The 20411-nt window shown below is 41.1% G+C and overlaps 2 protein-coding genes across 7 annotated transcripts in view; both read right to left on the reverse strand.

The window, feature by feature from the left end:
• The window catches only part of LOC307223696 (NACHT and WD repeat domain-containing protein 2-like), a 49409-nt gene extending 40240 nt beyond the window's left edge, over positions 1–9169 (reverse strand). For 2 of the 5 annotated variants that reach the window (XM_079989895.1, XM_079989892.1), the window contains exons 1-7: positions 7179–7769; positions 5618–5680; positions 4407–4526; positions 3105–3182; positions 2929–3024; positions 1592–2153; positions 777–976 (exon numbers count right to left, since the gene is read on the reverse strand). In XM_079989895.1, the coding sequence (XP_079846021.1) occupies positions 777–976; positions 1592–2153; positions 2929–3024; positions 3105–3182; positions 4407–4526; positions 5618–5680; positions 7179–7229 (1170 nt within the window). In that variant the 5' untranslated portion in view covers positions 7230–7769. Of the gene's footprint in view, positions 1–776; positions 977–1591; positions 2154–2928; positions 3025–3104; positions 3183–4406; positions 4527–5617; positions 5681–6128; positions 6667–7178; positions 7771–8914 lie in introns of those variants that run through there. The other 3 variants (XM_079989893.1, XM_079989894.1, XM_079989896.1) reach the window with 3 other exon arrangements.
• A 1043-nt stretch (positions 9170–10212) lies between these two features.
• Positions 10213–20238, reverse strand: RWDD4 (RWD domain containing 4). Of its 2 annotated transcripts, XM_079989953.1 has the most exons (7): positions 20084–20238; positions 16755–16835; positions 15925–16034; positions 15689–15833; positions 15117–15234; positions 14370–14419; positions 10213–14221 (listed from the first exon to the last, which is right to left on the reverse strand). In XM_079989953.1, exons 1-7 carry the CDS (start codon positions 20105–20107, stop codon positions 14111–14113), a joined length of 639 nt encoding a protein of 212 aa, XP_079846079.1. In that variant the 5' UTR covers positions 20108–20238; the 3' UTR covers positions 10213–14110. The 2 variants fall into 2 exon arrangements, with proteins under 2 accessions (XP_079846079.1, XP_079846078.1); XM_079989952.1 differs by having other exon boundaries at positions 10213–14419; positions 20084–20237.
• Between the last annotated feature and the right edge of the window lie 173 nt (positions 20239–20411).

Genomic DNA, 20411 nt, shown 5'->3' on the forward strand with positions numbered 1-20411 from the left:
AAAGCACATCTGTTATCCCTTACAGAGTTAGAATACCCAAAAAATTGAGAGTGCCCAGAATTCTCTGAGGGTAAAAACATGCTTCAAATGAGCTGTAAAGATATACAGTGGTACCTCTGGATGTGAACGGGAGCCGTTCTGGAGCCCCGTTCGCATCCTGAAGCGAGTCTGCGCAATGCGAGAGCGGCGAAACCCGGAAGTAACACACTCTGTTAGTTCCGGGTCACCACGGAGCGCAACCCAAAAATATTCATCCCGAAGCTACTTCAACCCGAGATATGACTGTAGTGAATAAGAATAACCTGAGGCAGCAGAACAGTAGCCTAATGAACTGACTGCTACTAGGGGTGATCCAAGTACAGGGGTGTAGCTGGCTGCTCTGGCACCCTGAGCGGTGGGGGCGGGGCAAGCTGTCCGCAGAGTCCGCCTGGCAGATGCAAGCCCCATACTGCCATTTTGGGCAACACGGGGCCCTGAGCTATCGCGTCACTCCCAGGAGAGACGTGTGGCTTGGGTGCGCTGCAGGCCAGGCCCTGCGATAGGTGCCGCCCCCCACGGTGTGCCATTTTGTCACCCCCTCAGGGATGACACCCGGGGTGAACCACACCCCACACACCCCTTATACATCCCTGTCCAGATATATCCATTTTTGTTTTGAAATGGACTCCCCTCTTTCTTCCATCCAATGACTTACGAAATGGAAAAACTAGGCCCTGAAATGGCATTTAAAAAACCCTCTGTGTGCTTAACATATTGCAAATTCCACCTGAACTTACAACAAAGGTTTGGAATCCCAACTGCTGGCATTTCCTTAATGTCTTCATATGTAGGGAAGCCATGTTGTGATTGTTAGTGATGCCATCTTTTATCCCCCACCTCAGGTCCACCATCCGGAAGTCGTAGCCTCTCTCTTTACAGTATTTGTACAGCCAAGGAAAGGACTTTTCCATTAATGCATTTCGTTCTACTTCTGAATCTGATTAAGATAATAAAGCAAGCATATTACCTAAATCAATTTGTTGATTAAAGCAACATTTTTATAGCCCATGGAGATATAGAAGCAACTGGCAGACTTTCAGTATATGATTTATAGGCTCAATGCAATGTAAAAATAAAGTGCTTATTTGAATGGAAAGGGGACCGGGTTCTGGACTCTAGCACCACAAGTTATCATGACTTTTAGGAGCATAATTTATTTCACAGGCAATCGTAAATTCTCAGCACACACTTTTCAGATTAACTTGCTATGCAATATCTGGTGTATTTTTTTTGTTCTTTTGATCACTTACATTTGCAAAAAAAAGAAGCAAAAAACTGCACAAGCAAATTACATTAAAATTTTCTATAATGTGATTTGCTTGTGTTGTTTTGTGCAAATCTGAGGGATGAAACAAACAAACAAACAAAGTATAGCTCAAGAGCACTCCAGAAATAGTTACCGGCATGGCTGGAAGAGGAATGAAAACACTGAGGAGATAGTAGGTGAGGAAAGTGACAATTTACCTATCCACCCCAAAACACCAGCTTATACCACAATAAATCTGTTAGTCTTAAGATTTTTAACACAAAATTCTGGGGCGCTTGGTTGTACCTTGATAGCCTCCACAGATATAGATCATGAAGATTTTCCTTTTGGATAAACACAGAGAATTGATTTGTCCTCTAATGGCAGCTCTGTTTGTATCGCCATCTGAAGACTTGCATGGATAGCATCTGGTTTCATTAGCTATTCCCTGGTCTTGAAGCAAATGAGCACGAAAGGTTTTTACTTTTTCAGTCTGGGTTTTCAGGTGAGGCAGACTGGATGATGAGGATCCACAGACAGCAGCTCTGTCTGCTTTATCTTCTGAACTATTTACATCTGATAACATTAGAGAACCCGATAACACACTTCTCGATAAATCCATTATCCTTCTGTTAATTTTCTTTTCATCAGTTGTCTTGGTGTTTTCTGAATGGTGGGTTTCTTCACTTGTTTGCCTTTGGAGGAGCCATTTGTTTGTATACATTGATTTCTGAGTTTCTGTTTCTTTGTGTCTAGAAATTACAACTTTTTCAATCAATTCAGTAGTTTTATCCCCATCCGGTGACTCATTTGAGCAAACACTAAAACTTGAATAGTGGCATTTCATCTGATTTATGTTTGCCTCTGGCTAAAAACAAATAAATGAACAAGCCCACAATTAATTAGATAGCCTTTATAAACTGCCATTTTAATTGCATATATACTGTTGAGCATGCATTTCTCTTTATCTCATATACACACAAAATGCCTGTTGACTTCTGCAGTAGTAGTACATATAAGAGATGCAAGATTGGAAAAGGAGGCTTAAATCATGCTTTGTTGATTTTTAAACTACCTAAATTTGAAATGCTTCACATTATACCAGGGTTAACAGACATGAAGCCCTCCAGATGTTGTTTGACCCCAACTCCCATCCGCCCCAGCCAGCATGAATAATGACCATGGATGGTGAGAGTTGTAGTCCAACAACATTGTCCTCTGCAAGGATCTTGATCATACATGGACAGCAATGCATAGGGAGAGGGGAGACCAATACAATATCTGTTATTGGAATCACCTGGCACTGCAGAATAATATAATTATAGAAACATCCTAGCGGAAGGCTGCAACAACCTACGCAGTGTTGGGGATGCTGCACAGGCCAGCACAACCTCACACCAGGCTGTGCTGGTCCCCACAGCGTCTCCTGACATGGCACAGGAATGCCCTCCCATCAGATGTCAAACAACTATTTGGCTTTTAGAAGATGCCTAAACAGCAGCCCTGTTCAGGGAAGTTTTATTGTGTTTTTATTTTGTTGGGAGCAGCCCAGACTGACTGGGGCAACCCAGTCAGATGGGCGGCATATAAATAACAAAATCCTTATCCGTATAATTATCATCGTCTGGTGATTTGTGTCTTACCCTTAGAATAAACATCTCTGGGTTTCTCACGTGTGATTGACTTTTATCCTCTGATGTGTGTCTTAGGCTTTTCGCAAAATGGAAAGACGTGCAGTGCTAGTGACAAACAAAGCAAATGTTAGAAACATTTTGTTTTCCACCCCTTTCAAACAATTTAAAGGCAAGTAATTACCTACCTTTAAGTGTTTCCTCACTTGCATGTCTGTTTCTTCAGTTATTTTCATATACGGTACATGCCAATGACATTTTTGTTTCTAGAAGTAATTTAATAATATAATATAAAAATGGTAAATGAGGGAATTTACTGATGGTGAGGTATTACTTTTAATGACCGCGCTTCCCCTTACAGAGCTAATTTCTAGTGTAGTTTAACAATCAATGCCTATTCCCAAGGTACTTGGGGAATTGTAACTCTGTAAGGAGTTGGGGTCTCCTAAAACTCTCAGTACCCTTAACAAATTACACTTCCTAGACTCCTTTTGGGAAAGACATGGCTGCTTGAAGAGGTATGATACTGCTTTAAATGTGCAGTACAGATGTGGCCAGAAAGATGTAAATGGGCCAAAATTTGTGAATCTTTCAAGAATGTTTTGATCGCACAAAAGGTTCTTTTTAATGCCCCAAGGGTCCACATGAGAACATTGCTGATGAATACTGTATATACATCATGTGAAATTTTACTTGTAGTATATCATAGACTTGTAGAGTTGGAAAGGACCACAAGGGCCAACTAGTCTACACCCTCCAACATTTCTCTGATGAAAATAGGGACGTCCCATTCCATAATGATAATTTCATTGTTTATACCCCACACATCTTACTGGGTTGCCCAGCTGCTCTAGGCAGCTTCCAACATATATAAAAACATAATAAAACAGTAAACATTAAAAAAACAAAAAACCTTCCCTATACAAGTTTGCCTTCAGACGGCTCGGGGGTTTGATAACTCCATACCATCCAACATTTCTCTAATGAAAACAGGGACATCCTAAAGAAAAGTGGGACATTCCAGGATCAAATCAGAAACTGGGATGGCTTCTCTAAATCAGGGGTGTCCCTGGGAAATTGGGACACTTGGAGGGTCTGCTAGTCCAACCCCCTGCTATGCAGGAATCTTTTTGTCCTACATTGGGCTCAAACCCATTAAGAGTCTCATGCTCTAGCAACTGAACTATAGTGACAGTTCTGTTCACATACATGGGAAGAAATATATTTTCTAACAGTGATTCATAGCTTCCCTGGGATTAATGATACTCATGCTGAAACCAGAGTTCCTAATAATTAATATTACTTCCATTTAAAAAGAAAGAAAGTTATTGGTTCTCCTTTGATTTCAACTTCCTTTAAACATATGTTTGTATCAGTGGTTTTTTTTTGCATTTCCTAGCTATTACTGTACTTAGGTTATTAAACCATTCATGCTTTGGGAATATACAGCACCTCATTAACCTCACCATCAACCCAGAACAGTAATTCACCCCGGTCCATTTTGAGCAAATATCTTTGCACACATATTTCTGTGAATGTGACATCTGTGGAGAGAAGAACAATTCTTGGAGGCTTTTAGAGTGTCGTCGGCTATGCAAATTACCGGAAGGCTAAAAAGAAAAATAAATGCATGTGGCAGGTTTGGTATAATCCCTTTCATTTCGTTAATTTATTACATTTCTATACAACACTTCATCCAAAGATCTCAGGACAGTTCCCAGCATAAAAATACAAAAATACAAAATAAAAACAAAATTACAAATTAAATAATTAAATTAAAGCACTACCGTATGTACTTTATTTGATTACCCAGCTATTCTTAATATTCCACAAGCTAACCGATGGTGTCTTCAGACTGACACTTTATTGTGGGAAGGGTACAGCCATATATTGGATGTTAGGTTTGTACAATTAAAGTGGATTTAAATGCTCTGTTGCCCTAGCACAACAAATCCACTTAAAAAGAATCCCAGATATTTTGCAGTATGGAAAGTGATGAGGAAATGTACCGTATTTTTCGCCCCATAGGGCGCACCGCCCCATAGACACACCTAGGTTTTTTGGGGGGGGGAAATAAAGAAAAACATTTTTATTTCCCCCCCCCAGGCGTGGGGCTGGCGCGGGGGAAGCCCGAGCCTCCCCTGACCCCAGCCCCCAGAACAGCCTGCTTTCCGCAAGCCTAGGGAGCCCGGCGCGAAGTCGCGCCGGTCTCCCCAGGCTTGCGGAGAGGTGTGCAAAGCCCGGGCGCACTCTTCAGCACGTCCCAGGCTTCGGAATGCAGGCAGCTCCGCACAGCCATCGGGAGCCCGGCACGACTTCGCGCCGGGCTCCGGATGGCTGCGCAGAGCTGGGCGAAGGATAAATGGAAATATGTGTAAAGATCCTACAAAACAAATCAGGAAGAATGCTCATAACTATCCCCACATAAACAAATCAAGAGAAATGCTTAATTAGATTGGGAAAAGTCTAACCACCACATATGCTTTGTGCAAGCAAATCTGGATGAATGCTGAATAAATAGGTTGTCTGGAGGAGCATCAAGTTACATGCTAATCAACAGTGATAGAAATTTAGGTTGTGATTCCTAAAGAAACTTGATTAGGGAGTAAACCTCACTGACCACAGTGCAATTAATTTCAAGTAAGCAGGGCTAGAACTCCACCACACATAATGAAAAGTGCATTATTGTTAAAATACTTACAGTCACAATATTATCCAATCGTCTCTTATGAATTGAAGGTAAAACAATTGATTCTTTTTCACCCTGTAGGAAATACAGCATAAAATTTTGCTGTGCCTCAATTTTGCAAACTACGCATTCAGCCAAAGCCAGATAAAAATAATGTCTGTTGTTACAAGTCTACATAGGCTCTGGAAATGGTGTGTACCAATTTTATAAAAATGAATCTGTATCTGTATACAAAATACATAGGAAAATATTTTTTTATATAATTCTACGTAAAGTGTTTGGAACCCCCCCACCCCCTGAATCCAAAGGAAAGTGTTCAGAAACTTTAGCTGGCCCAGAATGCTGCAACCAGATTACTGAGTGGAGCAGGTTTCAGGGAGAATTTTACTCTTTTGTTAAACCAACTTCACAAGCTACTCGTCCATTTCCAAGTATAATTGAAAGTGCTGGTTATGACCTACAAAGCCCTATGTGGTTTGGACCCAGGCCTTCTGAAAGATTGTATCTCCCTATAAAAGCTTACGCAGATGCCAAGATCCTCAGGTGAGCATCTTCTTCTGATCCCATCAACAACCCATGGTTGGTGGTGATGCAAGAGAGAGCTTTTTCCATGGTCGCTTCCATATTGTGGAATTCCTTCCCAAGAGAAGTTAGACTGGCTCCCCTCTTTGTTACCCTTCCCCCTGCAGGCTAAGATCTCCTTATTCAGGTAGGCCTTTGAAAATTAAGGTGCAGATGAGATCACTGGGCTGCTGGCAGGGCAAACTGATAAGTGAGAAGTGGCTGTGGTGCACGGAGGCCGCCGCATGATCTCACAGGATCTTGCTGAAATCCAGAAGTTGCAGCCGTGCAACTCTGGTTAGCAAGGCCAGAGGCAAGGTCGTGTGTGTGGTACATGTGTTGGGCAGCCGCTTGCTATGTCACCTCAGGCGGCAAAATAGGCTGAGCCTGCTTCTGTGTCTGCATGGGCCTAGGGCAACATGCTCATTTTATGCTGGCTTCTAATGGTTTTATGTTGGCTGTATTGATATGTTCTTAATTGGTCCTGATGATATTTGATGGTGATTCTGTATTTATTGATTCATAACTTTTGTAAACGCCAAGATGACTTTGTTGATAAGCAGCATAAAAATGTTGTAAATAAGTAAATATGATATATTACATCTATTCTCCCTTTCTTAATCTCTGAGAATTTAACAGAAAGATTGGGCACTTTTAAACTGAAACAAAGTTACAGAGGAGGGAGTATATATGGCCTCTAATAATATAAAAGCTAGCATAAAAATTCAACAGCAGATTTATTTTGAAGCAATGGTTTAGATAAGGAGATCATAATCTTTGAATATTAATAATGTGTTGAAATCTGCTGACAGTTTTGAGTTGAAAATAATACAAGGGTTAGGTATCTTTCATCTATGCTTTTTTTAACACTGGGGTTCTTACACAGCCCAGAAACCACCTCCAAGAATGTGAGGGTGAAATACAAAGTTTTAGAACAGAAACCAACATAGTAAAACTAGTTTTAAATTACAGTTTTAATAAAATATCTAAGGTTTACTCAAAAGGTACTTACTGTATGTAGAGGCTTCTGAGACAAATTTCCTTTTGTGTAAGCTGCCCACATGGTTTTTGCACAGATGTTTAAAGTCAGAAAATGCAGAAAGTCAGCTTAGAGGAAAGTTTTATTTCATTGCCTCTTGGGTATTGGCGGATTGTTTTAGCTCTCTCCTGAGCTAAGAATCAGTTAGTTGTACTCCAAAACATATAACCGAACATCTTCTTATGCTTCCTTCCAAAGTTATAATTTTAGTAAGAAGAGAACAGATTTAGTAAGAGGACAGCAGGGCACAAATCTAATTACAGGTACTGCTGCGTAACTGAAAGTATTATCGGCCAATTGCAAACTTATAATTTCACATTTCCTTCATTTGCCTTTGAGAAGTATAACACGTATTTACAAAATACCCATGGCGTAGTAGGATTTTCTCTCCCACAGATGCTTCCAAATAGCAAACAAAAAACCCATCTCTCTCCTCAGCGCTATTTTTCTTCTCTGCCTCTTGGCATATGGAAGTGAGTAAGTTTACTGATTCCCAGGCAGCGCTAACCCATAGCAACATACAGTAGCAAAACCTGTTTGACTTGCCATTCAGATTTTAGCCTCCTTTTAAGAGCTGTTGGCTAGAACAGTCAGCTCCAAAGCCAAATAAAAAAGTGGAAAGAGAAAAACAAGCCCAATAGCTGAACATTATTAATGGGCTCATAAGAATGTGTTCAGCACTCAATATGAATCTCTACCTTTATTTATTATCTCACTTTATTACAATTACAATTAGCTCAAAACGGATTCCTATACAAATTGTTGAGAAAAATAATTAAGCCAGTGTTGTCTGGAGTTTGTTGGGTGGCTGTTTTTTGCCAGTAGGTAACAATGAACAAATTTATTAATTATACAAAATCAATTGTGCTAGGTTGAGCGGCAACAATTGTTTCCCAATCAGTAGAGTTGAAATGGTTCATAAGGATAAAAGGTAAAGGAACCCCTGACCATTAGGTCCAGTCGTGACCGACTCTGGGGTTGCGGCGCTCATCTCGCTTTACTGGCCGAGGGAGCCGGCGTACAGCTTCTGGGTCATGTGGCCAGCATGACTAAGCCGCTTCTGGCGAACCAGAGCAGTGCACAGAAACACCGTTTACCCCTAGACCACAGCCTGCCTATCACACATGGTACAGCTTTATAGAAGACAATGATGCAACATGGGACCAATCACACAGAACCACTGTGAAATTATTTCAGTTGGTCTCAGGTTTGAGCAGTTTGGTGAGGATTGTTACAGTTGCCTTACTGGACGAGATAACTCTGTTGAAACCACAACACAGGGCAAATTCAGATAATTGTATTAGAAGTTATAATTGGAAGCCACTTCTGCCTGAACATTTTTTAAGCAAAAGAACACAGCGGGAAGACAGAGGTGGTTTTGCTGCAATATATTCTTAGGCAGCCTCCTGATGTTTTGGACTACAAGTCCGCTTACCTTAAATGGTACAGCACCTCTTACCCCCACCATGATCCGGCAAGGGAAAGGGTATCAGTTTCCTTCCAGGCTGGTGCAACCCCAAAATTGGTCCTGGCACCGTCCTGGGAAGTGGGACTACAACTTCCATTAGCCCCAGCCCGGATGACCAGGGGGGGGGGGGGCTATTTTAAGATATTTTAATTACAAGGAAAGTGCAGAAGCAGAGTGTGCCCTACAATGCAACATGCAACTAAAGATCAACCAGTGTGTCTTAAGTATTCAGATATCCTACCTTTCAAGGTTTTCTTTCAAGATCCTACCAATTCTGACTTCATGACAAGTGGCAGCAGAAAGGAGACAAGCAATTCCAGTTTGTTTGTTTCCCCCCCAACTGGTCTATTCAGATAAATTGTCATGGTAACTAAATTTCTACTCTGTATAAACTGAGTTTCCTCTCCCTTGGGGAGCTACTGAACAAAAGCACTCTATTTTCCATACTTGGCAGTCTCAAATGTGAGTCCCGTCCCCTCATCAGCAGAAACAGGTGCTCACGACAAAGATGTTAATGTTTAATATCTGGATTCCTTTCATAGAAATTACTTTTGTGTGAAAGGTGCAGTAATTTATACAGGTATTCACTGCCCTAAAAATTACGTTGCTGAGTGCCTGCATATCCTGTTCATTTTTGTGATGGCTCTAATTAAATTTCAAAGAAGCACAGATATAACATCTATTTGTAGAAAGACGGGAGTTGTCAAAATATAACTTGGCCTGTGATCCAATCTGTTGATCATGCTATTTAATTTACTTATTTGGGAGGATATGTAGGTTTGGATCCTATATTGATTCCCCAATGGCAGGGGGTGGGGGAGAACACATGGAGCAGGCTAAACCGTTTCTGGAGCAGTCTTTCTCTGCTAAAATTATCCCGCTCTCGTCAGTTTTCCATGTTTGAAATTGTTATTTACAACAGAACCATTCCACCAGTTTGCTCACAGCCTCGACACTAGGACATCTCATGCATTTCTTTTATTCTGTGGATTACATGCCAACTCACCCGCTGTTGCTCTATCTCCCCTTCCTCCTTCCATGACGGCTATGTTCTACCCACACTGTTTGAGGCAGCATGTTACTGGGAATCTCAGGTTGGTGGAGCTATGTTGCCAGTGTTATTTTTCTAGTAAAAGAGGTGCTCACCATGAATGCCTCCCTTGTTCTCTTATAGTGGCAATGGCACCCACCAGAGAGGCGCTAGAACCGAGTTCTGGTGAGTTCCATCTGGAAAAAACCACACACACACACACACACAATCTTGTGCTCGTGTCCTGCTTGCAGCCTTCCAGTTGGTCACTGTGAGAATGGGATGCTGTGCTAGATAGGCCTTTGGCCTGCTGCAACAGGGCTCTTCATGCGTCTTGTAGCATATTGTTACAGAAACACATAATGCTACCTAGCCAAATTGAAGCAGGTTGAAGTCACAAAGGTTTTAATAGCAGCCTGAAATATGTGCTGAACTCTACAGTTGAAGTTTCTGCTTAACTTTGGCCCACTGCATGCACAGGGCCTAAATGCAAATAAACACACAACACAGCAGATAAATATATATTTATTTAAACCCCTCCCTTCCCACAATAAAAATTAGATGGCATTAAGGCATCTTATGCTCTATTACTATTTATAAAGAGAACTTTTAGATACAAGACGGCACATCTATGCAAAATTCCATTTTATCTACCCATTTGGTAGTTATATCCATCTCTTTCTTCATTAACATATACAAGAAAACATGACAACTCCTATTTTTCCAAAGTAAGAAAATAACGAACAGAAATAAATGGCGCCCGGCATTTAGGGCAGGTACTGCGCTACCTTTTGAGAGGAAAAATACAAACTACCATAAATGCATTTCCAAGGGAGAAAATGTACTGGTGGGCTAGTTCTAGTTATTTTTTCATCACAGTTTTTCATACAGTAGAATTCTATGCAGGTTTACTCAGAAGTTCTGAGTTCAATGAAGTGTATTCCCCAGTGTTTTTTGGACTGCAGTCCTATCAGAATTCTAATTACCCATTTAAAAAATAATAATTATCAGAAGTGAAATTATATTTAGCCCATCAACTTTGTGGATGAGTGAGGAACAGTAACTTCATAGATAAAAGGTAAGATTCATTGCTGTCAAATAGCAGTGGCTCTGGATAGAATAGGATAGTTTCATTTGTATTGGGAAACAGCTTGGGATGTGTATCTTTCATTATGCTTATAAAAGAGGTGGAATGATTTGCCTGAAACTGGAGGGAAGGGACTCAACAAGTAAGGCTTGTGGATTTCAATATCCCCCCATAATTAATGACCTGACGAGGTCTGTGGCCACTGGAGCATTAGCTAGAGTAACAAAGTGTATCCCAACAATTCACTAGCTTTCTATGCTGTAGTAGTAGTAGTAGTAGTATTTATTGAATTTATATACCAGCCACTTACCCTGCTTACGTGTTGATGTAATAATAAATCAAATAGTAGAAGGGTGTGTACAGTAGCCTCTACAGTGGCTACTGGCAATCAACCAAAGGTTTATGGGAAAAGGTTCATGGCTGGGATGAAAGGAGCTGGGAGAAATGAAGGCATTCTGGGGCATAACTTTATTTTATTTATTCAACCAAATTTGAAAAACTGCTTGACTGTAGTAAAACCTCTAAGCAGTTCACAAGAACTATTAAAATTATGAACAAAAACAGTTAAAGTCATTAAACACATTTAAAGTTAATTAAAATCAACTGTAAAAAAGATTAAAACACCTCAACTTCTATGCAAGGCAAGCAAATATTTAAATGGGGCTATTGGCTCATGAACCGTTGACTCCCATTGGCTGTAGTGCTGCCCTGCCTCAAGTATGTCTATACATGCAGCTCTTTTCCAGCCTCTTCTGCTAGGATATTTCATCCAGGGATTGAACTTTCAACCCAATGTCTATGGAGCTTCTGCTATCCCATTCCACCGAGTTGCAGCTCCAAATGGAAGTCACACCTAGTCTATCCAGTTGCATCTAAACATGGTTTGGGGCAGTGATTGCCAAACTTTGCCCTCTGGCTGTTTGGGGACTACAACTCCCATCATCCCTAGCTAACAGGACCAGTGGTCAGGGATGATGGGAATTGTAGTCTCAAAACAGCTGGAGGGCCAAGTTTGGCCATCACTGTTTGGGGGAAAAGGGTGTGTGTCATAGCATAGGTTGTTGAGTAGCTACAAAAGCCACATTGTGGGTCTGACTTGTGCTAATTCCTGTGGCAGGCAGTGACTTCATTCTCTTCTGTCTCACTTTACAGTACTCCATCCCAACAAACTACCAGATAACTCCTGGTGCTTTCTGCTGTGAGCTCCCTACCATACTGTTCCTCTTTTCTTGCCTCTGACTTCTCCATTAGCAAAATCTCTTTTCCCTCCATGGAAGACACCAACATATAAGCTATGTGGAGTGTTCCGACAGTTGTCAGTGTATGATCACTGATCCCAGAGCAAATCTCAAATCTCATTCAAGGGCCCACAATTCTCAGAGATGGATCTGCTCACTAGGATATTGGGTTGCCAGTGGAATGGTTCTCCTTTCTTCCCTTCTTGTTTGCCTGGCAAAAGTATTATTGTTGTAGGCTGTGGATTGGCAGATTTAATCCCTGTCTGAAGGGAGGCCTGATGGTTGTAGTTTCCGCCTACTGCTACCTCCCTACAGCATGGAGAGGTGAAGCCATCTCTCTCTAGTTGTGCACGGGACAGCATGTGTACTGGCTCAATCATATAATGAGTGAATTTGTTCTTTGCCATGGGCTGATAACGGATGCAGGGACTGTACCAATGCAAGGGCATCATTAGTGGCTGGTAGGCAACTGCAGATGTGCCATGGGAATAAAAGTTGATACCTTCTCTTTTGTACCTCATGATCCTGTTTTGCTTTCTAGGACTGTGACTATATTACAGCTGGGAAGCTGTGCTAGAGGGAGACTATGGAATTGGGTTGGAAAATGCATTTAAAGAATACCACGGTTCAGGAAGATCCAATATTTTTCCAAAATTTAGCCTGTCATTGTAGATTTCATCTGAAAAGCTGGATCAGTAATGAATACTATTTGAAATAACACTGAAGAAGCTATGCAAGAAAGAAATATAAAATAAGACTAGCAGCTAGAGCATTAGATGATTCGCTTTCAGTTTTGCATGATTTAGTACAGGGTCAAACAGTATAAAAGCAAATTACATATTGTTATATTCAGAGTCCTGATAGTTGACATCCAAATAGAAGGAGACATTCTTCAACCTAATTTCTTTAAAGGCAAACATGTGATATGAAGAAAGTGATTATGGATACCAAAAACATTTCCCTCTAGGTAAGCACACCTTTTCAGATTACAATTTGTGAGGAACTGTCATTTTATAAAATGTAAATGAAAAAAGAGAGAATATGGCAGTTGATTCCAAACAGTGTTGTAGTAAAAGCGGATGTTTTCCTATATCAGTGTCCTCCTATTCATCATCCTTGGAGCCAGTTTTGCTTAGCTGAAAAAAAGATTAAAAGATTCAGTAGCTACCATTTTTCCTGGCCCCAGTCTGCAGATTTTCTGTTAACTTTTTTCTTTCTTAAAGGCAGGTATCTGAGACTGGCACTGCTAGTATTTAGAATGTCACAAAATTCAGTAACAGGTGTAAAAACCGATTTACTGCCAAAATGAAGAGAGCTCCTTATACAGAAAGTTGCTGAATGGGTTGGAGAGACATACAGTAAAAAAAGAAACCCTGAGAGTACGGACCTGGGACTATAGCATTGATCAGAATCTCAGTGCATGGAAACAAAAAGGTTTATCTTGGCCTGGGGCAGTTCATCAGATGCTTTGTGGCAACCTTAATGAAACTCAGAAGACATGTTTTACCACTTTATTAGACAGCCTGCCTGGACAGCCCTTAAAGTATTTTTTTTTTTTAATTAACATTAAACTACTAAAAAGTTTTATTTGTTGTGATTCTTCTGTGATCATTCCTTCACACATGCAAACCATCACTTAGCACTATAGTCAATGGCCTTGTTTGCATATCACTTTATACCATGGTGAGCTTAGCTGTAGTTTAAAAGTGAATACGCAGTGTGATGAAGTACAGGGGGGAAATTAGGCATTGGTTTAAGGTGATATGTGAAGCAGGCTAGTGTACAACATAATTACAACAATAGAGGAATGCAAGCATGCAGGGAGATGGCAATTCTACATGTGGGCATTGAACTTATTTGTAAACAGTTAACCTGTATTAATCACATATTTGCAAACACTGGGAACATCACGCAATATTTTGATTTCCACTTTCTTGCATATTCAGTATTATATATCAGATTTGGTTGAAAAGTTCTAACAATTAATATTATTTTCACGAAAGTGGTAGGCTGGTTAGCCAGTACTTCTAAATTTGTTAAAATAAATACGTGGACATAATTCAATAGGATTTCTTTTCATGTTTATAAGTGCCCTAAAAACTTATCAAAAGGAGAAAGTATCCCAAATAACCTTGGAATTAAAGGTATCTCAAAACTAGTACAACAATTCAGGAAGACTGAAATACTTACATGCTACATAAGGACAAGAAGAGAATCCCAATGCCATCCGTGTCCAAAATGGTTAACAAAAAGAAGGGAAAGGGAGAGTAACAGATTAGACACTGCTGAAGTCTCTTAAATATATATGTATTAAATAATTTTCAACTGCGATGTATGTTACCTTTATTACATCAACCCAATTCCATCCTCGAGGAAGCTCTCCTTTGTGATCTATTCAAAACACCACAAACAAGCTGTTAATTTTCAAATTTCAGATTTTAATTAACCACTTCCTGGTTTGCAGCAAACCACAGCTTGCTGTAAGATTCAAAATGCAAACTATTATTTGCAGCCACACACTAAATAATTAAATGGGGTTCATAAGGGGAGTGGGAAGGAAGGAGGACGTGAACACAGGGTTCATTCTCATAGTGCAGGGGTCAGCAGTCTTTTTCAGCCGTGGGCCAGTCCACCGTCCCTCAGACCATGTGATGGGCCGGACTATATTTTTTGGGGAGGAAATGAACGAATTCCTATGCCCCACAAATAACCCAGAGATGTATTTTAAATAAAAGGACACATTCTACTCATGTAAAAACACACTGATTTCCGGACCGTCTGATTGAGGAGGCAATTGGGCAGCATCCGGCCACCGGGCCTTCGGTTGCCTACCCCTGTCATAGTACCAAACCATGGCTTGATCTTTTTATGGGAGCCAACTCAATAACTACTGAAAGATTAACTGTAGTCACACACACACAGAGAGAGCTTTAATAAACATTATCCTGCACAAAAATATAAACTTAATATACAAACAGGTAAAATCCTGTACTTTGACAAACATTTGTTAAATCTCCTAATTCATACAATAACAAAATGCATCTTTTAGAAAAATCTAAAAGAAACATATGAACTACACCATACACACCTGTTTTATCTGCTAACTTTCGTTTTTGCGTTTTGGTCAATTGTTCCTTTTTCTCTTTTTTCTTACTAGTTTGTGCTGCATCTGGATGTCCTGTTGAGATGCAGTTGTTCAAAGCTGTCTAAAAAACGTAATTTGTTAATAAGATATTTCTGTAATTTATTGGCACTTTCTCTCATCCTTGGGTTCCCATTTAGTAAAGATCCAATTGCTTCAGATCTTCATCTATACTTTTCTACACTGGAAACTTTGCATTTACTGGCTATGAAAGCTCATTATGAGTTAAGTATATTTGTGTTGCGACTTATCATAACCCTTGTTGACAATACATGGAGTTTTATATATTGTAGCCAGTGAACAATATACAATTCTAGGTATGTTAATCAGCCATTTTTACTAACAACATCCAGAATACCGAATTGTACCTGAGGCAAACAGTTACTAGTTTACTATAGGAAAGTGAAGCTTTTCTAGAAATGTGAACTTATTCTTGCAGTGGTAGTTTGGCATTAACCTCTTAATATTTGGGGGGAAACACTAGTATTTTGAGATATATAAACAAGTTATCAGCTTACCGCAATATTAATGGGTTGGTTTTCCATAAACAGCTCTTTATTATCTTTGGCATATTCAAAAATTGTGTATGTCATAGAGGTACCAAGGTTAACTTCAACTTCTTCCATTAATTTGTTCAATATACTTTGCTTTATGGTGGAGGCTCTAGGAGAAATAATAGAAGCTCCTTTTAGGGATAGATGCAAAAGAAGGCTATTCCAGAAGGAATGCCACTATAAGAATCTGGAATACTTACATAGAGTTATTGAAGAATGCATCCATAGAGATGACTGGAGCAGTTTGAGGGTATGTTTCTGGCCATGATATTTCTATCAGGAAAGCTTTAGGGTCTCCATTTTCACCTATCTGGAAAATATTTATAAAGCATGGCAGTGTAAGAAGAATCCAGACCCCCCCCCCCAATTTTTAAACCAATGGAAGAAATACTGAAATATATTTGTTTTATAACAAGGATCCTTCACTGTTGATTTTTATTATTATCATCATCCATAGAATTGAGTCTTCAGATAAGACAACTGCAACACTAATCGATACAAATGTAAAATATTACTTCACAGGAATCCATGCAGCTGCCATTAGAAAACAATAATAAAAAAGACATTTGCTCCATAGGTAACTTTCCTCATTCTGAATAAACACAGTATTATTACTGTTTAATTATTACTTCAAATTATTCTTAATTCAAATAATTATTGCTTAATTCAAATGAGATTGCTGGATAACAGCATGAATCTGAGCTCGACTTCACAAATTACATGCTGTCAATCCTATGAAAATAAATGTGGCTATTGAAGTTAAAAGTTAAATATTCTTTCATTCACAACTGTATTAGACAGGTGGTGTACTTTTTTCTTTAAAAAGTTGTTACCCACTTTTCCTATAAAATAATCCCAAAGCAGAGTACAATAGCTAAATCACAGTAAATGCATGCAATTAATCAAGAAATCAATTAAAAAAACAGTAAAAACTATGAGCTATGATACATGCATATGTCTTGGAAGAATTGGGACTCAGTTCAAGTCAACACAGATTACTTTTCTGTAATAAAACCTCATGCAAACTCACCCTATATTGAAAGGAAATGGGGCTAAGTTCCCTAAAACACTCATCACCTTCATAAATAGAACGTAATGCTTCTAGCTCCATCTGAAGGAAAGAACAAGAAAACTATTAATATTTTTAAAAGCTAAAGAGAACATTTGCACAAATCTTTAAAACACAAAATAGTCCTAAGGGTAATGCTGCAGGAAAGGGCCAAAGATACTTAGCCAGTAGTGGTCTTGGTCTCCTATTTGCTTCTTAACCATTTAAATTGTGTACAATCTGTTTAAGTATTAATATTTGATATTAATTTCATCACTTTCAACCTTAGTTCAAAATAATTTTTAAAAAGAGAACATTAAATAAAAAAGGGTTTAATACTACTACTACTGATGTGCTGTGGTTGGCGGTTCAAATCCCCACGATGGGGTAAGCTCCCATTGCTCGGTCCCAGCTCCTGCCAACCTAGCAGTTTGAAAGCACGTCAAAGTGCAAATAGATAAATAGGTACCGCTCCAGCGGGAAGGTAAACGGCATTTCTGTGCACTGCTCTGGCTTCACCAGAAGCGGCTTAGTCATACTGGCCACATGACCAGGAAGCTGTACACCAGCTCCCTCGGCCAGTAAAGCGAGATGAGCGCTGCAACCCCAGAGTCATCCGCGACTGGACCTAATGGTCAGGGGTCCTCTTACCTTTACCTTACTAATGATAACACCAACCTAGCAGAGGTTTATTATGTTGGGTATGAAATAAAAGAAAGACGATAAACAATATGAATACTTTATAGGAACAAATGTTTTCAACTACAGGGATTATTATCCAAAGCGCACTACAGTCAATGATACAGGTGACTCCTGACTTACATGGGGGTTAGGTTCTGGCCACCTGCAAGCATAAATGAATTGTGTGTTAAGTGGGGAAGCACCCTGCTGCACTTCAAGCTTGCAAGGGACCTGCCCCAAAGAGGATGTCCCCTTTGGGCTCTAGGGAGGGTCTCCTCGTGAGCCAGAGGCGCAGCAGAGCTTTATTGAGGCACTTCAGGTCTTTCCCCCTAATTCTGGTTTCCAATGGCATGCATATGCGCAGTCACACATCACCTGAATACACGTAACTGGGGTGGGTGCCTGTACTTTTTCAAATAGTCTGGACAAAACCAAAAGCCCTATTTTATTTTGCATGTGCTTTTTTTTAAAAAAAAAGCAGTTATGATTAATTTTCACTGTTTTGTACAAGACCTTAAAATGCATATACACATGTAGAAAGATTGTAGGAGTATTCTGTGCATGGTACTCCCTATACAGTGGTACCTCGGTTTACAAACTTAATCCATTCTGGAAGTCTGTTTTTAAACCGAAACTGTTCTTAAACTGAGGCGCACTTTCCCTAATGAGGGCTCCCGCCGCCGGTGCTCTTCAACCGTTCAGATACCGTTCTTAGACCAAGGTAAAGTTTGCAAACCGGGACACTACTTACAGTTTTGCAGAGTTTGTAAACAGGGCTGTTCTTAAACTGAGGTACCACTGTAACATTTTGATTCCCCCCACTTATGGACAATAGTGCCTTGTGTCATACTTCAAGCTACAGTACTTTGAAAGTCTCCCCTGTGTCCCTTGCTTCACAACCCATTTACTATGTGGCCTGGGAGACTGCTGTTTTGAGAAACAGAATCCCAAAGTTCCATTAGGCATATGCTCTCTAATGCAGTTCTTTAAATCCAAGGCAAAGTTAAGAAAAGAAAACATGAAAATACATATTATATACAACAGATAAATTTGGATATTTGTATTTATAGAATTGATAGAATTATTCAATATGAAGAATACAACAAAAATTATGATCCAAATCCAATGTTTACATCTTGTTGGAACGGAGCATGTAATGAGCACATAACTACTGGGTTTTCTACTGTGTAGCAAAAGTAAAGATGGTAGGTTGTCTTTGTGAAAGTAGATGTGGGGTCTGTGTGTCTGGTCTGCAGACTCTACCACCAAGCTATGGTCCCACCAAGCTATGCTCCCTTCCGGCTTTCAATCAGGGCAGAGGTTTTCAACCTTTTTGAGTCCACGGCTCCCTTGAGCAACTACATTCTTTCAGTGGTACCCCTGTGCAGCTCAAAAGCCCAGTTATGTCACCCCTTGCCTGCAGAGCAGGCAGACTCTCACCTTTTTGAACATTCTCCCTTGTGGAGTGTTCCCTCAGCCTCCTCTCCCCCTCTTCTTGGGAGTTCTCTGGGCAGCCAATACTGCCGCCCCTGGTCTCTGAGCTGCCCCTCCCTGCCCCAAAGAGGGGTGCCTCCACACACTGCCCCATAGGGGCCTGGGACTTGTCTGTCCATTCCCAACAGCAAGGGCTGGTGGACTGGCTAGCTGGTCTCCCTCGCCCGCTTGCTTGCTTACTCTGAGGCTGCTTCAGCTCCTGGCAACCAGCACCCCCTGACCAGCCCCAGAGGCAGTATTCGCCTGCGGAGCTTGCAGCCAGGTCTGCCACAATTAACAGCTGTGCAAGCCTTTGGGAGGCTGAGACGTGAGAGGGCATCAGAGGATGAGGGAAGGAAAGAGGGATAGATGACAGTGTTGCACCCATGACCATCATTCAAGGCACCCCAGGGTGCCATGCCACACTAGTTGAAAAACCACTGAATCAGGGTATTGCCTACTTGGTGTTGACAACTGTAGTGAGTAAATTACCAAAATTATCCTGAGGTTTTTAAGCATGCTAACTTCTGTAATGTAGGGGTGGGCCCAAACAGATTGAGGTGCAAAACAGTGGTTTAGCAAGGCAAGTCTGTTCAGAATTAAGGAACAGGATGTCTCTGCACATAAGCTCTGCTCTAGCACTTGAGATCTGGATTTGAACCAAGCTCGCAAGACCCTTCTGCAAAGATGCCCACACTTGCAACCCATCTCTCCCCCCCCCCCCGCAGCCTAATTCTTGCTATTGTCAGGACACTTCAGAGTCAGGAAACCTTCCGGATTTTCTGCAAATTACCTAGATATCCAGTAGTGAGTGCTAGTCTAAATTCTGCCCACCTCTGCTCTGTTCATAGAATTGGAGAGTTGGAAGAGGCCACAAGGATCATCTAGTGCAACCCCCTGCCATGCATCTGTCTCATATGGGGATCGAAATTGCAACCTCTGCATTATCAGCGCCGTTGCTCTAAGCAAGTGAGCAATGCCCCATGTTGCCTGTACAAGCTTTTGGCTGCGGCAGGCAGAAGCTCAACAGGTGCAGCGCCTGCCCCCGAGAGGCAGAGCGGGGGGGGGGGACTTCGCCTGTTGATTCTCTACTTGTGCAGCGGATGAAACTCTGCCCTTTCCCCCATCATCACCAAAACCTTTCAATCCTCACTCACCTCCTGGTCTTCGTTCGCCGTCATGGCGCGACACCGGAGGAAACAGGAGCGCCCCCCCCCAACCCCTTTCACTGCCCACCGTCCCTCCTCCCAGGTGATCGCGACGCCCTCCTCTCCGCCAGGGCGAGATCCACGCAGCCCCGACTGATCCCGACAGCCGCCTACCCGTGCGCGTGCGCCGAAAATGACAAGGGGAGGCGGGGTCACGGCACTCGCGTCCTCACCGCCCTTCCTATTGGACGCGCGGGTCCACCCTTCCGCGTCTTGTTCCCGGCTGCCTATTGGCCACAGGCTCTTTCAGACACGCCCTCTGGCTCGCTTCGGTTCC

The sequence above is a fragment of the Podarcis cretensis genome (assembly GCF_951804945.1).
Source record: "Podarcis cretensis genome assembly, chromosome: 9".
Lineage (NCBI taxonomy): Eukaryota > Metazoa > Chordata > Lepidosauria > Squamata > Lacertidae > Podarcis > Podarcis cretensis.